This window comes from Protopterus annectens, chromosome 1.part2 (genome assembly GCF_019279795.1).
Source record: "Protopterus annectens isolate FY-2018-M chromosome 1.part2, PAN1.0, whole genome shotgun sequence".
Lineage (NCBI taxonomy): Eukaryota > Metazoa > Chordata > Ceratodontiformes > Protopteridae > Protopterus > Protopterus annectens.
The window spans coordinates 211,215,143-211,238,016 of record NC_056727.1 but is presented as its reverse complement, the minus strand read 5'-3'; the positions used below and the strand labels follow the sequence as shown (position 1 = coordinate 211,238,016).

Below are 22,874 nucleotides of genomic sequence, written 5' to 3'. Positions count from 1 at the left end.
AGGAATGCATCTCAGCGAAGTGATACTATAAGCATCAGTAACGTGGCTGGTCTGCTGGTTTTAGAATAATAAACAGGAAACAAATTTCAATAATTGGGGAGTAGGAAAAAAAAATCACAATTGTAATGTTAGCAACATCATACAAACAAACCCGCAGCTCTAGAAGGAAAAACTCTTTGTCTTTATAGTTTTGCATAAGAAAACACTTTATTATACTTCATTTGCTCAGAAGTCAAATATTGTGGAGGAAAAATACCTATATTTAAAGCCTGTATATGATAATTTTTTTTTTTAAATTAAATAGACAGCACAGAATTTAAAATAAACTCACCAATTCCTCAGGAGGTGGTTTAATCTTTCCCCAGTCCACTGCAGGTCCTTTCTCCTTCAAAAATCTGTGAAAAAGTTTCTGAAATCCTTCCAAATCTTTTCTGGTAGCCTAGAAGAGGAGGAAAAAATCTGTGTTACTCCACATAGAAATCATAAATATTGCCAATGCAAATGGGGTTCTTAATATTTTTAGGATGATCACAGAACTGTAAAAGTATGACTGAAAAACAGCGTCTATATTATATTATTGTACTATGAAAATAGTGAACACTATTTCATCGTACCGATATCTAAACAAAATATCGAACAAACGGAACAGCAAATTTTTTCCCATCGAAAAAATTCGCTGCTCCATAAAAAAAAAACAACCTACTTAAATATACCAACTCCGAGATTGCACCATAGTGGAGGAAATGGCAAAGTCCCGAAGACGGCCCTACCAAAGTTTTCCCTGGGAAAAAATTTGATGCTCTGTGACTTCGCTATTTTGCCATTTCGACAGTATCGGATCGACTAAATCGCATTTACTGTTTAGTCCATTCGATACCATCATATAGACCCAAAAAACAGTCTTGCCTACCTATCGTTTTTTTCCCCCCATACTATCTGGAAAGCAAATTGATTCGCCAGTAGTCTGGAAAACACTGTACAAACTCCAGTATTCTGTTTCAAAAAAGGAAACAGACCGAGTTTGTTAAATCGGCTAACATAGTAAATCGGCTGAAAGCAGGCATCAGTAACAGAAAAAAAAAAAAAAAAAAGTGTGTGCCTGTCAGCTGATGTCATAGTGGCAGAACATGGATGGGAGAGGGGGCAGGGATGGGCAGGGTTACAGGTGATGAGAGAGGTGTGGCCTTAAGTCTGGGTTTAGCCACAACGAAAGGTGGTAACACTACTCAAAAATCATGAATATCCAGTAATGGCAACAATAAAAACATCCTAAATTAAAAGCTCTGTTAAACCCTCTAGATGGAATTACAATCACAGTTTAAGTCGGTCCTTTCTGCAACAGAGGCAGTTTTAAAAGGGTCACACTGGGATTGTGTGTGTGTATGTGTGTATACACGCAAGCATTCAGGCAGTCCCTGGGTGGAAGAGAAAGGAGGAAGTCAAATTTGTATGAAAGTCTAATGTCACTTAGTCAAATGTTTGCCTCAATCTAGTATTTATTTTACTTTTCTTTGCATAGAAAACACCTTAGAAACACTTCCAAACAAAAACACTTAAACATAATACTGAATACTGTAGCTATGCTTCCTTACTTTCTATGAGCTATGCTTCCTTACTTCCCCATCAACAAAGCTGGTTTAAGACATCTTGTTATTAAATTCAGTGTTTATGAGGACTCTCACAAAAACACAAAACTACATTTTTCAACTGTACAGATTTCCACAGAATATCCAGATTTTTGCCTCATATTTTTGGTCCATTTTTCACAAAACTGTAGTTTTTAGCAAAAAAGTTATGGTAGTGATTTGCCACACCTCTCAACTGTACAGATTTTTGGAGACTCTCCAGATTTCTGGCTCATATTTTTGGTCTGTTCCTCATAAAATCTGACACAATTAATGGGATGATCTGAGGAGTGAAGTCATAAACAATGGCATACATTTGAGTTTCAGACTTCAAATCCTTCAGAAAATGTAACAAATCCTGGGGGGCGTGGCCAAGGATGAACACAGGATAGCAGCAGATTTCTTCAGCTCCACCAACTTAACTGCACTGACAGGAAATAATTACTTTAAAAATCAACTAATGAAATAATTTTCTTTCTAAATACGTTTGGAATATCAGTTTCTTGAATAATATCTAAAAAAAGAAAGAAAATTTCAATAATTTTCCTGTCAGAAATCATCTTGGAAATTTCTCTTTCATCACCTCTGTTCAAAATGAGTTCCAGTAAGGCAAACCGTCAGGATTCCAGCATCAAGAAAGAGCTTCAGTCTCCGATATCTACTATTCAGCAACTAACAACCAAAATGGACAAACTGGATACTAAAATTGATAACTTCATAGAAAAAACTACAAAACAAATGGATTTGTTACATCAAGACTTGCAACAACAGAAGGATCAGATTACAGGCATAGAAGAGACTGTTAATGATATGGAGAACAGAATCCAGGAAGAAGAAATTAACATTGAGGTTTTGCTGAAGCAGAACACACACCTACAATCCAAACTTGATGACCTGGAAAACAGATCTAGACGCAATAATATTAGGATTTTTGGACTGCCAGAAAATATAGAAGGTAACAACATTACTTCCTTTTTAAATACTTGGCTTCCCAAAACTTTAGACTTGTCAGAAACATTTTCTTTTGGTATTGAAAGAGCCCATAGGTCCTTATCTAATTTTAACTCTAACAAAAAGTATCCTAGATCAGTTATAGTAAGATTTTTATCATCTTATGACAAGGAGATGGTATTAAAATCTGCATGGGCTAAAGCACCTATTAAAATTAATGAGGCAACTGTGTGTTTTGACAATGACTATTCTTCCTTGGTAATAACTAAAAGAAAAGTTTTTTTGCTATTAATAAGAGAGCTTAAGAAAGCACAGTTCAAAACTTACCTTTTATTTCTTGCCAAACTAAAAATCTTTTTACCTGATGGCCCTAGAATTTTTGAAGACTTGGACTCTGCTTTGCTGTATATTAAAAAAAATAAGATATTAGATAAAATAGAAGATATGGAATGGACAAGTCCTTCGTTAAAGAGGATGGCAACAAGAACTTCTTGGAAGACTTCAGAGAAGCAAAAAAGACAAAAAAACAAATGACATGTTCTATATTTTTTCCCTTCTCTCTTAATCTCTTCAAATACAGTTACTGCATCTCCAGAAAGCCACAAATATTTTAAAGATTTATTCAAAGTTATTTTTCTGTGTGCAAAGAACTGTTTTTGTTTCATAAATAGTCAAACTCTCTGAGGAACAAACATGCTATCAATCAACTTGTTTCTCTTTGTGATAAAGAGACCTAAGGTTAGTAATTTGATACATTTTCTTTCTCTTCTTGTTTTAAATAATGGCATTCTTTTTAAACTATGCATTTAGTGAGGGGTGGGGGAGGGCAAGGAGAGAAGTATGATGAAAAATATGGAAAAAGTGAAATAACTTATTAGTTCTTTAAAAAGTGAAATAACTTATTAGTTCTTTAAAACTATATATGCTGTTTAAAACACTGTTGCTAAATATTATACCATGACTTTATTGCTTATACATGATTACAAATAATGTCATGATATAATTGCAAATAATTAGAACTAAAATAGTTGTAAGTAATATGTTTCATGTTTAACTTTATTAATACAAACAGCAAGTAATATTTATTTGTAGATACTCTTTGTAGCTTCCTTTTTTTTCTTTCTTCTCTTTCTTTTTTTTTCTCTACTCTCTTTTTCTTTTTTTTCTCTCTCTCACTTTCTCTCTTATAAGTACAGTTATATGTTTCTGATAATACTGATATATGTATATAATAAGATTTGTATGAGAAAATGAAATGGGGCATATAAAAATAAGTTGTATAATATGTTAAATAACTGTAGGCTTGGTTTCACTGTCATAGAGACTGTAATGATTTGTAAAATACTTCGCGAAGGTTTTGCACTGTTTAGTTTCATTTGTATTACTAAATGAATGTCAGTCACTTGCATTTACTAAAATTCCCGCCAGAATGTTAAGGGAGACAATTTGGGATGTGGGTTACCTCGTGAATAGTGTCCTTGAGTTGTTTTAAAAGTTTCAACACTCAGAATACACGCAGAGAAGCTGAATGCAGTCATTTTGAACTCTGACCCGATTTCACACTGACACATCGCAGATTCAAGAAGAACACTGTTCCAGGAAGTAGAACTGCTGTAAATGCGACTTTGTGATGAAAAACGAACTTTATGACATCTAAATGCGAGTTACTCTTTATAACAACTTACTTATTTAAGATGTAATTTATAAAATATGAAAGTTATGATTTTAAATGATTCAGTATGCCATAGTAAGCAAGTGAGATATTTTAGAAGGCATAGAAGGTAAAACATACATACACATGTTTTTGAAAGCTTACATGACTGCAACATATTATTGTATATAAATGCTTATGATTTAAACATATATAATGTTATAAATCATTTGACTTATCTAATTGACAAGCACAAGTATCATTATGATTATATCTTAGAAGAAACTGTCATGTGACATATTTTAAAGCAGCAGTTCAGATATATAAAATACAGATGGCTTTCTTCATAATGATTTATGTATAACTAGGAATTTACATTGCTGTGCAGTATGATTTGTAAACATATGTATGAGTATAAATATTTTATTTACTGGCAATAATAAGTATGAGAAGAAAGCTTTGGTGCAAGTAATTTAAAGTTTTTAAAACTGTTAACTGCATTTCTATGGCAGAAAGTAGGAATACCCTAATATATATAATGTCTGAACCATAACAGCCTAAGTTATTGAATCCAAATGAACATAAGAACTTATTTTTACAAACTTTTAATAAACTAATATATAGATATGCCCCCCCCTTTTTTTCCTCTCTCTCTCTTCCTTTCTCTCTCTCTCTCTCTTCTTGATTCCCATTATCAAGTTTATTAGAATGCTATTTTGATTATGAGTGTATTATACAAAATAGATGTACATAGTAATATGAGCTGTTTCTAAATGTTCTTATTTGTTTATATGAAGCGGATTTATAAATTGTTTAGCTTTGTCTTACTAGATAATCTAATTAAATGAGGTTAACTTTAGTTAATAATAGTTAGTATTGAATTGATATGGTGGCAGCTGAGGTACTGCTGCTTAGGATAGGGGGATAACTTGAGTGGTATGTGCTACTCAAAGATGGAGTTCTTAACTCCAGGCTGGGTGCAATGTTTAATCCTAATATTATTTTCACCTGTTTATTGTTGTTTGTATATAGTTCTGACATCCACAACACATTTTATAAACTCATTGTCACTACAAATAAAAGTGAAGCTTATACAAAATCCCATAAGATTTTCAATAAATACAGCTATAATTAATGGTACACCTAAAGGAGGAGGTATAATATCATTTATTTTGTTAATTGTTATTCTGATTATATGTTTTATATGTTTATAAAAGCTAAATGATTTTGCTAAAAGGAATTTCTTTAAACATTAATGGACTGAATAACCCATGTAAAAGGGCAAGTTTAATGAGATACATTAATTTGCATAGGGCCAACTTAGTATTCCTTCAAGAAACACATCTCCTGAAAAAGGATATTGATAAATTAGCCAGTAATAAATCTACAGTCTTGGTTAGTTCAGAACACACCCAGAAAAAAAGAGGAGTGGCTATTTTATGGAATAAAAGTATGCCCATACCTAAAACTATTAAGTCTTATAAAGATGATAAAGGAATGTTTTGTATGGTTACAATACAGATTAATGGAAAGACATATACATTAATCAATGTATATTGGATACCAGGAATTGGCATTAATACAGTGAAACACCATCTCAATAAGATCATATCATTTTCTATAGGAGATATTATTTTAGCAGGTGACTTTAATTGTATCCTACATGAAAAAGATACTACTACTATAGGAAAAAGGAAAATTACATCTAATGCAAAACATTTAAAGGATTTTGTTAATTTATATCATTTGAATGATATTAATAATCAGACAGATTCAAAATCATTACCATACACTTTTTTTTCTAACAGATATAAAACTTATTCAAAAATAGAGTCTTTATTTCTAACCAGATGGTAACAGACTTGATTAATTCTAAAATCATTTTGTGTCCTATATCAGATCATAATTCAATTGTCTTTGAGTTTATGATAAAAAGTACTTACAATGTTCAGATCAAAAGGATACCAGCATACTTAACTCAACTAAAAGACTATAAAGATTATATACTTTCAGAAGTGCAACATTTTTTAGACTTAAACAATACACCTGAAGTCTCCATTGTTTATGTTTGGGATGCTTTAAAATCATATTTATATGGACAAAGTATCAGATGGTATAATAATAAAAGGAAATCTTGGGACAAGGAATTACTAGATATTCAAAGCAAATTAGACTCATACAAACATAATAATAAAGAAAATATTATGGACAAAAAAATTCAATGAAGAAATAAATAAATTAAATGAGAAATACAAAGAAATTTTAACTCAAAGTTAAAATAACATTAGAGAAATATAAGTTTTTGTCTTACTCAATAAGTCCCAAATACTTACATAGACTTAAAAATAAAACAAAAAGGTTGAATAAACAAAATCATATCAAAGAAATTTTCTCTCCAAGGAAAAAGAAGAATGTTTCTAGTTTACCAGAAATATTAGATTAATTTAGAAATCACTTTCACAAAATTAATCATAATAACATTAACATGGAGCCTAAAGATAAAATAAAGAAATTTATAACTACAAACATGAACAAAAAACAACAGACTAAACTAATGGATAAAAATATTTCATATACAGAGGTTATTACACAAATAAACAAGCTTAAATCAAACAAAGCACCAGGTAATGATGGTATTATACCAGAGATCTATAAAATTCTTCCCAAAAGTACTTACTCATTAATACATAAGGTTTTTATTTTGGCCCAAAATGAGTTAACAACTCCCCCATCTTGGCAATACACATTTATTTCACCAATTTTAAAACACAATAAAGACCCAACCAGATGCACTTCATATAGACCTATTTCATTACTTAATGTTGACTATAAAATGTTTATGAGTATTTTTGCTGATAGATTAAAAACAATCATCCCAGGCATTATAGACATAGACCAGACAGGCTTTATTGTAAATAGAAATACTTTTGATAATATACGGAGAACTTTAACGTTAATTGATTTTGCAAATAGGAAAAAGAAAGGTTTAACACTTATTAGTCTCGATATAAGTTCAGCATTTGATTCAGTAAGTTGGGACTACTTGTTTATCTTACTGAAGTGCACAAACTTCTTAGATGCATTTGTAAATCTAATTGAACATCTATATAAAGGAGCATTGGCTTACATTAAGATAGGAACATATGTCTCACAAAAAATACCCATTTTAAAAGGTACAAAACAAGGGTGTCCACTCTCTCCATTATTATTTACTTTAATAATGGAGCCTTGGGCTAATTTGATCAGAAACAGTACTGATATAGAAGGATTTGATATAGATGAAAATACAATATCTAAAATTCAACTTTTTGCAGATGATATTCTAATTACATCAGCAGGATCTAACTCTTCTATGCAGTCCTTATTTGATAAAATGATGGATTTTAAAAATATCTCTGGTTTAATATTCAATGAAGAAAAAACTAAAATATTACCAATATACACACGAAAAAATGTCCTCATTAATGATTTTAACAAATATATACCCAACTCAGGTCAGATAACTTACTTGGGTATAATATTAACTAAAGATATCAAATCTATTATACATAATAATTATAGTACCTGTCTTCTTAATATACAAAATCTTTTCAATAGCTGGAACAATATGTTTTTTACCATGGAAGAGAGACTCACAATTATTAAAATGATAGTATTCCCTAAGATATTATACTTAATACAATCAATAATACTCCCACCTACAAAAATAATTAAGAAATTGAATTCACTAATGTTAAATTTCTTATGGGCACCTAATAGACCTAGGATTGCATTAAAGAAACATACTAATAGCTGGTCTCAAGGGGGTATTTCATTTCCAGACTTTAATTTATATACTATCTCTTCTATTATAAAAGTTATTACTTTGTTAATAGATCAGTCATATGTTGCAAGATGGAAAGATTACTGGGAACTAATTAGCATTCACTTCATGAAAATCTCTTTAATACATAAAAATACTATTGTAAATAACCCCATGTTATGGTTACTAAAAGAATTTTGTACTTCATCCATTACACCAAAATATATAGTTAGTTACCCATTAAACATTATTATCAGTTATCGTAATTTTATATTCATGCATCCTAAGTATAAGGAATGGAATTTTACTCTATTCCCTATAATGTATACACAAGGTATGCTTTTGTCAACCACCTCTGAAAGAACTCTTTTAGTCACAGAGAATGATCTAAAGTATTGGTATCAGTTACTGTCTGATAATAAAGTAAAAAATTTAGACTTCTTAAAGCAAGAATTTGATTTGAGAGAAACATGTTGGTTAGAAATTCAGACTTTTAGACAACATCTTAATAAAATTGATTTAATGTCTTTAACAGTTAAAGAATATGTTCCAATACTGATTGATTACTTGATATTAAATTTACAACATAGAGTTTCTGATAAAGGTAAGCTCTCATACATACATAAAATTATCAGAGAAGAAACTCATTACAGTTCAGATACCTATTGGAATTATTTCATTTCCATTAATGGTGAATCACCAAAACAACAAGATAAACAATATATATTGGAATCTGCTTATAAAACTACTTCTTCCATTAATTGGAGACTTTTTACTTGGATTTTTTTACATAGATCCTTCTATACACCTTTAATGATGAATAAAATAAATAAAGACAACTTATGTAAAAGATGTAATGTAGAAATAAATGCTGATTGGGCACATATGTTTTATGACTGTATAAAATTGAAGGACTATTGGAAGTTAATCAATGATTTTTTGCAGGCCCTTTTCACAGATAATTTTATTGTTTCTAAATCACTTATATTATTTAACACACCTGTTCCTAAAAGTGTTAAAAAAGTTAAACTTCCCTTATTATGGTCTATTCTAGCAGTGGCTAGAAAAATAATAACCAGAAATTGGATTTCAGATACCCCTCCTTCATTTAATGAATTTAAAAATGTTATGATTGAAGTGTGTCATATGGAATTGATGACAATAAAATCAAGAACTATTAGAAAAACATCTTATTATATTATATGGGATACTTTACAAAACCTGTTAAAAAATCTTAGTTTCAATAGCATGACATTATAGTTTAATCAATTGATTTGATTTGTAGTGGATGTCTTTGTAAATACTTTGGTTATTTTATTGAATGTTATAACTATTTCTATTTTAATTGCTTGTATAAAATTGTTATGATATTTATTTTGTATATTAAAAACAATAAACTTGTTTAAAAAAAAAAAAAAGAAAATGTAACAAATCCTGTTACTCTAGCAGCTTTTTAAGCTTATTGTTTGTGTCTTTCGGTTTTTCCCGGTTAGGGGTCGCCACAGCGGAACTCTGGTCCGCTAATGATTGGCAGTAGATTTTTACGTGCTGGCTTGCCAGGCCTAACGCACAACCTTCAATGAAGGAACAGCTTTCTAAGCTTTAAAAAAAAAAAAAAAAAAAAAGGGGTAATAATCAAAATATGTCCCTATTTTTGGACCATTGTCCCCCCATTTTGTCAGCCTTTGCCCAGATTTCTTGCACCGGAGAGGTTGTTTGGTATGTATAAAGACTAAGAAAATAATGACAGATGTTTGAGTTTCAGAATTCATACCCTTCAGAAAAAGTTTGTAAGAGTATTGTCCCCATGTTTGGGCTTTTATTTTATTTATGGCTATGTCCAGATTTCTTGCTGTAAGAGGTTTAGAAGTATGACACACACACACACACACCTACTTTACCTATTTCATAACTAACCGCCTCCCCTTATGCAACCACCCACCTCTTAACTGCTGCCAGGGGATCGCTCCCTCGGTCTCGCTCTTCACACTCTCTCTCTCTCTCTCTCTCTCATACACAGTCTCTTTCTCATTCATACCTGCACTCACTCATCGCTCTCACTCTCCCAATCACACACACAGATTTGGGCAGCTTTAACAATTTTATTTTTTTTATGTTATTTCTAACATTGCGGCAGACTGTTCTAATCTATGGGTTGTCCGCATGTTGGCTGTCAGTAACCCAGGGACTGCCTGTACACAAAGTGAGCTCCCTCAGCTCCAGTTGCTATCTCTAATCAGATTACTTTAAATTGGGTGGGGTGGGGATGAACTGGATTACCTCTTGCACTCAATAGGCACTCATTGTTTTGGCAGGTCACTGAATGCACATTTTGGTCAGTGAATTTTGAAAGAAAACTGTACCCAGAGGCGACAGAAGTTGTTGAAGGCTGGGGGGGGGTGCACTTGGTGATCTAAAAAGGGCAATTTTTTTAAAAACTATTTACTACCACAACATAGGTTCACTTGGAGGACATTTTAAGCTTAGCTAATTTCCCTTTTGGTGCTTGAATTAACATTTCCTGATTGGTCTTGCCTATCCCTTGGCTGATAATTGTACATTAGCCCTAGTGAGAATAACCGATCATACCATAGATAATTTAAGGGGACCCATGTAAAGGATGGAGCATTTAGGAACAGCCTCTATATATGAGCGGCATGAGGGGCAATCCTGGAGTACATTTTCTATTACCCATCCTTAGATCCAAGTTGCATTTGAATATGGACAGGGATGAGCTTTGTTTTACTTGGATAGTCTGTTCAGGAACAATGGTAGCCTCTGTAATATATATCCATCTCTCCACAACATAAAATTTTTTGGACTGAGCATTTCTGATGCCGTTTGACTTGCTGATGTTCAGTAGGTCTATCAGTATTGGGTGGGAGGATGCCTGGTATGCCAGACACAGGTCATCTCTAAGCACTCTGTAGGATACAGATTACAGTGATAAATCTTTGTGGTGGTTCACACAAGACCCATTGTTTGACCTTTAGCAAGGTATCTCTGTGGGTATTCCAGTTTTTGCATGGGTCTGGATAGACACATGCCAAAGTGGGCATTATACAAAATGATTGACCTAATCAGGGCTTTGTAAAGGGGGACAATAACATCTGTAGATCTAGTCGCAATCAATTTGTTTACAAGCAGTGCAATATAGAAAGACTCTGGGCACATGTTGGTCAATGTTAGGTCACTGTACACACAAGTTCCCAAATACCAAACAACTGGGTCAGTTCTCAGGGAGTACTGTCAATTTGGCAGCTCCCTGGAGTAGATGACTTCCCAAAGGATGCAATAATGTATTTTTGCAGCAGAGTTTCAGTTCATGATTCTGGTACCAGTTATTGTTTGGGACAAACCTTCCTGCATGACGGTGAAGTCATCTGTGGATTCAATAACTGCTCCTAGCTTGCAGTCATCTCAAACTTAGTTGGCCAAAGCCTTTTGGTATTTCCTTTTACTTTTGAGATGTATATGCCAAACAAAGTCTCAGTACCACTGGAAGAGTACATTGGTGACTGGTCTCTTTGTAGAGGTAACTTGAGGTCCACAATCCACAGAACTGCAGTGACATGTTCAAAAATATATGACTCAATTATTAAAATAACAATGAAAACCATAAACTGTCAAAAGTTGGAATGAAACACCAAAGTGCAAGTTGTAAAAAAAATAAGCTCTTTCTTTTATTTATTTATTTAACAACTAACAGTTCGTTGTTTCATTCCAATTTCTGGTCATTTTATACTAAACAGTGCAAAATACCAGAGCTGGATCAGGGTTAAATGGGGCCCTAGGCAGGGTAATAGGATTGCCCCCCATAGCATCCCTTCCTGCAGCAACCCCCTACCGCTCCAGCAGCAGCAGCCCTCTCCCCAGCCACTCTAGTGTTCCATTACTTGGCTATTTCTCCTCAGTTACCATAAACACCATTCAAACCAGTCAGTGTGCATACAGTTTTCTTATTTACTGCTACAATAATTACAGATATTGAAATAAAATAGTACAAACAAGGATAGCCATTTGCTAAACAATACAATCTTGCAATGTAGACTTAGCATGAGCAGTAAACTTCTCTGCCCTTGAAACTCGCATTCATTGAAACGGCATGAAAACCCATTTTGCATCTGGCCAGTGGAGGATTAAGCTTACCTCTAGGTTGTTTTCAAACCATAGACTCCTTACTCATTTTAGGGCCATGCATACATGTATGCATTCTTTGACTCGCCTTCCTGAATATATTAAATTATATTTCTTGTATAATATAGCACACTTGTCACAGCATATTTTACATTTATTGTTTTGAACATTTTCCAGTAAGCGATAAAACAAAACTTGTGAACCAATAATGAAAACTGCCCAATTCTGAACATTTCCATCACAAAAGTCTACTCAAACTTCTGTCATTACAATCCACCAATATCAGCAAACATACACAATCTCTGCAGAAGTAAAAGTCATCTAAATAATTCCACATTAAAGCGATCTGTAACTAACTAACAGGTTGCTGCTAGCAAACAACTTTATATTTCATTATTTCAACAAATACAGTGCCTGTTGTCCTTTAAGAATTGCCTATGTTGCATTAAAAAATGATAAGCTAGCAAAATTGCAACAGGGAATAGATGGCAAACTGATAACAGGTTCATAGTTACTAGATACTCCTCCAAAGAAGGACAGTCACAGGACTGCAGCATCCACTCCCTTCAAAGTACAACACAGTACAGTAGCAATCCATCTGTATACAGTGGGAGAAGAACCCACAGCCTTCTGCATCAAAAACAAGGGTACTACCTGTTGTGCTAATAACAATGCAAACAGACCTGGCATAATCAGCACCAAACTTCTCTTCCCCGAAGCTCTCAGCTCATTGTAAAATCCACTTGACACTCAAATTTCTCATCTTTGCAGCACAAGAAATCTGGAAAAGGCCAAGAATTATTGGGGGGGGGGGCAAAGGCCCAAAACCAGGGACACATTTTAAACATTGCTTGTATAATCTTAGAAAGTTGCTAGAATAAAGTGTTGTGTTACCATGCGTTTCCTGAAAGAAAGGAAGACTGAAACTTCAAGAGCTATCATTACTTACTGAATTCAGTTCTCACTGATTTGTCAGAAAACCACATATTTTAAGAGGAACAGACCAAAAATATGAGCCAAATATTCTATGAATCTGGACAGTTGAAAGCTATGGACTCAACTCTGACTCACAAGTGGTGATAATGGGTAGAGAATTCAGGCTCTTGTAGACACAGCCAGACAGCCAGAGACACACACACACACACACACACACACACAGAGACACACACACACACACACAGAGACACACACACACACACACACACACACACACACACACACACACACACAGAGACACACACACACACACACACACACACAGAGACACACACACACACACACAGAGACACACACACACACACACACACACACACACACACACACACACAGACACAGAGACACACAGACACAGAGACACACACAGAGACACACACAGAGACACACACACACACAGAGACACACACACACACAGAGACACACACACACAGAGACACACACACACACAGAGACACACACACACACACACACACACACACACACCGAGACACACACACACACACACCGAGACACACACACACACACACACACCGAGACACACACACACACACACACCGAGACACACACACACACACACACACACACACACACACGAGACACACACACACACACACACCGAGACACACACACACACACCGAGACACACACACACCGAGACACACACACACCGAGACACACACACACCGAGACACACACACACCGAGACACACACACACCGAGACACACACACACCGAGACACACAGACACCGAGACACAGACACCGAGACACAGACACCGAGACACAGACACCGAGACACAGACACCGAGACAGAGAGACACAGACACCGAGACAGAGAGACACAGACACCGAGACAGAGAGACACAGACACCGAGACAGAGAGACACAGACACCGAGACAGAGAGACACAGACACCGAGACAGAGAGAGACAGACACCGAGACAGACAGACAGACACCGAGGCAGACAGACAGACACCGAGGTCCAAAAATCAGGGACAAATTTTAAATCTTGCTCGTACAGACTTAGAAAGTTTTTCAGCATGCATTTTTTGAAGGATATGACGTACGGATTTCAATCCTCAATGATTTGCCAGGAAACCACAAATTTTGAGGAGCAGATCAAAAGTAGGAGGCAAAAACCTGGACATTTGGAGACAATTTTGACAGCTGAGAAATATGACTCTCTTCAAGGTAGGCCTGAGGTGGTATTCATTTGCTTCAATGACCTAAACCCGCACAATACTAAAAATAGCTGCCACTTATATGCCAACAATTCCCTTCCTGGCTGCATCAATTAAGTGTTTTACTCCTTACGATACAGGAAAAGTAGACTCCCATATAATGTACTACCCAGATTTTTGTGTGCATTTGTCTGTGTGAGCGCGTCTGTCCGTCTATATTTTTAGACACACACACACACATGCTAGTGATCCAGTCAAATTAGTGATATACATGGATGCTAGTGACCTAGTCGAATGAGGGTTAGGTTGACATCTGCCTAATCGGGTAGGCAGCTGATCAACAGATGTGCGAGATCACATATCCAGGGGTTGGGAAATTTGCCCTTATCTCGTGCCGTGTTATCTCAGAGTTGATGTATAATAATTAGTTGGGGGTGGCACAGACCCCTTTGTACTTTTTGCACTTTATATATATATAAAAAAAAAAAAAAAAAAAAGACTGCACGCATAGAGGCCATTTCTCAGTACCTGCATACTGGCATATCAGCATTTTCAGTGTTTTATGTCACTCTACAAAAGTTCAGTCATTAGTGGTACACACATTTTTATATAGGTTATGTATAGCAACAATGAGGAAAGTTTTAAAGATATGGGAAATCACTTATACTTAATCACAGGCGATAAGCAACGACCAAAGTTGTAGACTGCTAGCAAAAACAAAAGCTGACATGGGGCTAGGCTTTCAGTTGAAGTTACTGCAGCAGGAATATAAAGTAAATTTGTATGGATAGGGTTAATATACCATAGAGCAAACTGCCTTCAACAGGGGTACGATTAATTTATAACTGGTTAGTATTAAAAAAAAAAAGTCATACTCCTTTGTATACTGTGTTCAGTCATAAAACAGCTAAGTTTTGCAATTACTTGGTAAACAACGTTTCCCAAGGTTTAGCCCTTCACACACAAACTACAGTATCGATTCAGTACGTTTCAATAGATGTAAAAGGTCAGAAGTCCTCTTTCTACATACCATGCTAAAAACTGGAGGGTATCTCAAATACTGCAATCTTTTTAGCATTTCCATGTTTACTGAAGAGATTGTGAAAGAAAAAAAAAAAGGAATACTGTGCACAGTTCACCTGCATGGCAAACTGATAATGGAGGATTTTTAATGTCAAAATTTAAAGGTACAAGTACTATACATTTTGGGTAAAAAAGGTTCACACAGATCATACTGCTACAGCAGTCAGTGTTCTGCAGGAGGATGAACATGTTTCTGCTCAGCTACCACATTATCAAGAAGTCTGTAGTGTCAATGTGAAGACTAATACCTTGTCAGGCAGGCTGAATTACATAGACTGAACCACATGAAACAGTGGTACTGGTCAGCATAACAGTAACCCATCCAAAACAGGAAAGCTACATTTTACAAGAGCTCTACTTGGTAGACAAACTGCTCATCAACGCTAGGTTTCATATCAACCAAGACAGTATGACTCCATTTATGCCCAAGCCTTCACAACTGCCTTACTTCACAGATATTGGCACCAGCGTTATGGGGAGGTGTAGGGGAAGGCAGGAGCCAATTTAAAACATTTGCAACATGAATATTTCCACATTTCACTAGTACTAAAATTAGGAGGCCTACAACTAGGCTAATATAACCAAAAACTGTACAGGTAGGTGGTGATTCAGCCATGGGACGAGTTCAACCACCATTACAGAGGTGGAAACAGAGCCAGAAGAATCACACGCTGGCCACATTCATGGGATACAGTGGGAACTAGCCAAGTGAAGATAAAACTCAATAATAAAGGCATTCATAGATAATAAGGCACAGAATCATCAAGCCTAATGGAGTTGTACAACACTAACCATTAGGACAGACCTGCACGAAACATAGAAGAAAACATGAAGTCCTGTTGCAGCATCTTCACATTACCTGGTGGATGGCAGACAAGGAGTAACCCCACTACCACTGCTCTCACTAAAGTTGAGCCCTACTTAACAGTAGTTTTGTGCTGTAACTCATACTGAAATTTCTCAACGTGCAAGTGAACATACTAGAGGTACTTAGTTTTCAGGGTTTACACAACAGTCTTATTTCTAAATGGACTGCTGAAGTAGGGATCCTTTAGATGGACCACAGCATAAAGGAACAAATCCTGATGTACAAATGCTGCATTTACTGGCAAACAAAACATCTCATTGTGAACAGGGAAACTATTCCATGAAGCACTGCATTATAGGCAAGATCAGTGCTAATTCACACAGTGCTGTGCATATGTATGAGAAGTAGGGTCTGTTGGAGGAAGATAGATGGAGGAATGCAGTGTCTGTCTGTCTGTGTGCGTGTCTGTACACATCTGTGTGTCTGTACACATCTGTGTGTCTGTACACATCTGTGTGTCTGTACAAGCCCACTGTGTGGTGGGTGGGTAGGGAGGTCCCTTATGTGACTGGGATAAGACAATGAACTTTTTAGATTCTAAGTTCCAAAACAGTCCTCATGTTGGCTGTTCAAGGAGGCTCATGCTTTTAATTTGTGCAGACAGGTCATTTGTTGATGTGCCATACAAATGTAGCTTTGTGTCCGTTACAGCCTGCTGAGCTTCCTGTGTCAGAATTGAGGACTAAAAGAACAGTCTTCATCTCTAAATAACAGTTCTTACAGCCTATGCTACAGTTACAAAACTTGGTTCCGACACATGCTCTCATTCCCAGTCGAAGTCTGAAGATTTTTGTCAGCTTCAGATATGGAAACGAAGGCACAAAGTGAGGACCTTGTTTCTTTTCAGTGGTTGCTACCAAAGAAATGCCTTTGTTATAACCGAGGAGAAGGCATAATCTACAGGATGGGTGCTCCAATTACACAAATTTCTTGGGTATCACTAAATCTTCCTCAAAAGCATTGTACTAATTTTAGAACTGTAGATGTGTCAAGTAGGTTATTAATCAGTTACTGAAAAAACGCCACTTCCCAACACCAGATTAGAAAAAAGTGCATTAAGGTTTTTCCGAGTTTTTTTTTTTTCCTTTAAAAATTTCTCATCTACTACATCCCATCCCAAGACAAGAAAATAAAGTTATGCTTGTCCAGTTCTGCCTCAAAAAAAAAAAAAAAAAAAACAAAAAAAAAAAAAAAAAACAAAATGTGTGTGGGAGGGACAAATGACTCATTTATCTCAGCGGAGGGTGAGAGCCCAAAACCTGGAATCAGTGGACAGTCTGCTGAAGGGAAGTATTAAGGATAATGGTTGATGCCAAATGTCTTTTAGATGTGAAAACACTGGAGATGGGCATTTGACGATTAGACAGAGGAAAACAGTAGGCAAGTAAAATTGGACAGTATTTTATTCGAGGAAGCTCAAGCAGTAGTTGAGCGAAAGCACTAATCAATAAAACTTTTGGATTGGTGTATGCTGCTCCCCATCTTCTACTGTAGTGGGTCTTGTGGATTAGAGAGTAGTGTCTCCTTAGTGTTTTGTGTTTGCTTTATCAAGCATTGAAGGAAACTTGCATCAGAAGTGAATACTGCAGTATTAAACTTCCAACTTTTGTTATCAAGTACAATCAAGGGTTCCACGACAGCCTTCAGAGATTCTTTTAGACCGTAGAAAAACCTAGAGAGCAGGGGGAATCCTTTCTAGTCTGGTAGTGAAAGCAACTACTTCATGTTTGTTCAGTAACCATCCTAGACGATCTGTTCTCAGAGTGGTTTGGAAATAGCCAATGAAGTAGAGATGCAAGAAAATCTGACACCACTGCATTTAAACAATCTTCCGTGGTGAAAAATCTGACACCACTGCATTTAAACAATCTTCTGTGGTGAAAAATCTGACACCACTGCAAAATCTGACACCACTGCATTTAAACAATCTTCTGTGGTGAAAAATCTGACATCACTGCATTTAAACAATCTTCTGTGGTGAAAAGTAGCAAAATCTTCTCCTTTGTTGAGAACAGGTTGCATCAGATGGCACAGCAATTCTGTGAGAAAGTTCTGTGAGAAAGCCCTACCCATCAAAGAAAGAGATCTTGGTGTTTTTCCTTCTGCCTGGACAGTCAGCTCTCCTGTTATCCTCTTTCTAGTTTCCCATAGAACAGGTGATTTGGAATGAAGTTTTAGATTTGGGAAAAAAATCACAACATCCGAGAGACCAGGTTTCCCCTTCCTTCTTAGATCTTTCAAAAAATTTTCAGAGAACCAAAAAGTAGAGCAGGTAGAGTATGAGGATCTTCCCTGTAACACCATCTGAAAAAAAGTTGGGTTTTAAGCCAAGCTTATCTTCTCAGAAGAAAAACAGTACAGTGGTCATATTTTCAAGCCAAAATTAACTGCATCATAGTGCTATTAGAATATAGAGAGATGTCATTTTTAATAGATTCATATAACAGTTACTAAATATTCAATTTGCTGTGTAATGTCCACCAAATAATGCATCATGTTTCTAGCAATTAACAGCCAAGACAGCAGATGACTGCACCTTTCTACACAGTATTCAAAGCTCCATTCCCCTTGCCACTAAGATGTTTCATACTGGAGTTGCAGTTCCCCAAGCTGATCTCCATGCCTTTTTCCCTTCATCCTCAATTGCTCCGGTAACCTTAGCTTGCATCCTCACTAATCGTTCTTTACAAGCACTGCATGGTCTTCAAAATAGAGCAGTTCCCCATGGGAGGTCTGATTAGTGTCTTGTACAAAGGCAATACAACATCTGAATGGTTAAGATTCTATAACATTTGATGCAATCTGCATTTTAAAATTTAAGTGCTAGTCAAACTTTATAGCACTTTGCTTTATGATCAAGCATTTGGAACACTTCAAACTCCTAATACTTCTACTTGTTAAGGGACCCATATTCTAACACTCCCACTCAATATACTCTTCCTTGGTTTATTATACCAAAAATGTATAGTGCTACACTTGTCCAAGAGCAAACTACCACAATGCTGCCATGCAGACAATGCCCTCAAATCTTTCTCCAAAATCATCTCCCAGTCTTTTAAAAGTGATCGGGACCTTAGCACCATTAACAAAGGATATTATTCATATCTCGTGCTACATCTAACGAGCACATTTAAAACAAACAAGAGAGACAGACAAACAGAGAGAAAGACTCCTACAAGTAAAATTACCTCTCTCACCCACACACAGTATTACTAAGGTTCACCACCTTTTTCACCCATACCCAGTATTACTAAAGGTACACCTGAACAATGTCAAGGTCAGTCATATACTTCATCTTCCAGTTCTGACTGACCGAGCCAATCACAACAATCAACATCTCTTGTAGTCATACATTCACTTAGGGAGCCAATAAGTTGCCAAACTGCTTTGCTGTCCATACACTAACATTTGTCAGAAATACAGAAAGGGTCTATATTAGATCACTGACCACTTAAAAAAGCGAACGGATCGACCCTATGCAAGCAAAAGCTTACAATCTCGAATTATCAGAATAGACATTTTTTTCCTGGGGGGGGGGGATCGCTGTTCCAAAACACATACACACCAAACAAACCGCAATCCACACACACCTAAAGATCTTACACCTAACCCTACACTAAACTATAAACACACCACTAACTATCCACTTACCTTAACCCAAACCCTAACCCTAAGGTCCATCACTATCACACAATCACCTCACCTGCTCCCTAACTCACCTAACCCACCCTAACCCTCACGTCCACACAATCGCAAACTTACCTGAACCAGACCCGTAACTTTCCACTACAGCGCTGAAAATACCGAAGTAACAGAAACGGACAACTGAATACTTTCCCTAGGAAAGAATTTGGGTTTCTGTTGCTTCGATATTTTAAGCTTTTGCTGCATAGGGTTTGATATTAGAACATTCGAAGGTTTGAAACCTCAATGTTCTAATATAGACCCTACAGAAATGCCCACATGCCCCATGCTGATAGTACATGTAACCTTTTGCCAAATGTGTTACCCTTCTGAGCCATCAGCAAACTAGCATGCAATGCATTATACCCCCCCCCAAAAAAAGTCCATGCAGACAAAACAGTTTAACAATAAACTAACCCTAGGTTTATATGGTATAAAGCAACCCCAAATCATTACATCAGTTAAAGATAAACTACCCTCCTATGAACTACAGTACTACAATAAAAATCACTTGCAAAGTAACTTTAATATTACTGTACTGTGTACATCCTTTAGTCTGTACATACATTTTCCATTTGTGTCTTGCACCATGGTGCCCAGGTCATGGCTGAAAAGGGTCTGTCAACTAGTTCCTTTACTCAGTTATCAACCATAGCGCTCATCTAGATACAAAAAATCTGGATAATGCCAAAAATAATGGGGGGAGGGGACAGCGCCAAAAATAGGGACTATTTTAAATATTGCTCTTATAAGCATACAAAGTTGCTAGAATAAAAGGTTGTGTTACCATGCATTTTTGAAGGATATGAAGTCTGAGGAACAAACCAAAAATATGAGGCAAAAATCTGGACATTCTGCAAAAGTCTGGACATTCGAGAGGTTATGTTTTCAAACTGAAATAAACAGACAAAACAATGTGTTTGGTATGTTTGCTACACAAGTAAGAAAACATTTTGAGGCTTGTAACTAGGGACAGCTGATCACCATTCCATCCTAATTAGTCCCCAAATGAAATAGGATGACAGATAGCAATGTTAAGTTTTTTTGGGGGGGGTGGATAGCCTATAAGAATTAAAGCCATGGGAGCCACAGCAGAATATATATATGCCACCAGCATAGCCTCTGGAGGATTAAAAAATGGGAACTCAGAAGTAACAAATTCAAGGGCCATGATACCAGTTGAAATCAGATAATCTTAAACAGGTAGTAGCTTGGTAATGTCAAAGTTTAATGCAGTTAATATCAAGAGCTTCTAGCAGAAATTACAAAATGAGACAATCTGGATGAAGTCTGTTGGAAGGGCATATGAATTTGAAGGGAATGGAAAAAGTGCCATTTTTACATTTTATCACATTAGTCACCACAACTGATCTGACACACAAGATTATGTAGCACTTCTGGGTAGCTAGTCTGACAAACCCTTAATGACATTTCATAGGACAACCTGCTCTCGTTGGATGCCCCTGTGAATGTATGTCCTTACAATACAGGGTTAACGCAGAAGCCTGAAATGGGGTTAACGCAGAAGCCTGAAAAGGTACAATGTGCTTCATTTCTGCATATCCCTGGGAAAGAAGCTTTAAAACGGTATTTAACAATTTCTTGAGCACCAGAAAGAAAGCAGCAAGAACTTGACATTTGTTCTTTATAATGGCACACAGTAAGACTACAGATACTTGTGTTATTTAAGAGCAGAGCCAAAGTCTGAATATGTTGAGCTGCAGGACTCACAGATTTTATCATTTCTCATACCAGGAAGTATTCAAAGGTTAGGCTATTAAGAGACAGACTAACCCATATCAAAGGCCATGGACATGTGCAAAGTCATGAGTAAAAAAAAGTGAGCTGCGAACATAAAAAGAAGTTATGTACTCACCATAACGTTCCATCGGAGTAGTTGTACTTCATTTGAATTCAACCTGTGGGTTACGGATCAGTATCTGATCCGATCCAGCAACTTTTGCTAGCATCAGCTCTGAGGTCCAAACTCCTCCCCTTACCCATAATACACCTTCCACTGCCTTTCATCCCCAGATCGAGTCTGCTGAACTTGTACTGAGGACCAGACCTGAAGGATTTACTTGTGGACCTATACTGCAGCCCGTAGGCTGATCATGCACCAAGGTCCGGGGGAAGGAGGGTGGGACGGTTGAAAACAAATGAAGTAGAACTACTCAGATGGAACGTTATGGTGAATACATAACTTCTTTGCCTGAAGTAGTTTACTTAATTTGGTCTTCAACCTATGGGACAGAGTCCCCAGCTACTAAACTCCTGGGGGGCCCCCATGGAAGGATATTCCGGAGCACTGCAGAACCAGAGGATGCTCTCCTTCTGGAAGTCAAATCCAATTTGTAACGAAAAATAAACATATGAGATGAGGACCAAGTAGCTGTAGAACAAACATCATCCAAAGACATTCTAGACCAAAAGGCCGCAGACGTAGCCATGGACCTAGTGGAATGAGCTTTCACCTGACCTGTAGGAGACATGCCTCTGTCCTTAGAGACCTGCAGGATCCATGAAGAAATCGATCTAGCTATAGTGACCTTGGAGATTGTATCCTTCTATAAACCCTTTTTGGGGAAACCTAACAATTGATCAGATTTACGGAAATTGTCTATGAACATCCAACATGTGGAGTTTGTATTCCATCTTGTTCGTAAAATTAGGGAAAAAAAACAGGCAAATTGATAGTTTAATTGATACTAATGCCACCTTAGGAAGAAAGGATGAACTGGTTCAAAGAGAAACCCTATCTTTGTGAAAAATCATGTATGGAATTTTGATGGATAAGGCCTGTAATTCTGAAATTCTTCTTGCAGAGGTAATAGCCACCAGAAAAGCTGTTTTCCAAGACAAAAATTTTAGATCTGCAGTTGCGGCAGGCTCGAAA

The 22,874-nt window shown here is 36.3% G+C and overlaps 1 protein-coding gene across 1 annotated transcript in view; it reads right to left on the bottom strand.

Annotated features, from left to right (window-relative positions):
• The window catches only part of UGP2 (UDP-glucose pyrophosphorylase 2), a gene marked incomplete in the record, with an annotated part of 652,430 nt that overhangs the window by 452,374 nt on the left and 177,182 nt on the right, over positions 1 to 22,874 (bottom strand). The window contains 1 exon segment of the mRNA XM_044055543.1: positions 332 to 439. Coding sequence (XP_043911478.1) covers positions 332 to 439 — 108 coding nt within the window.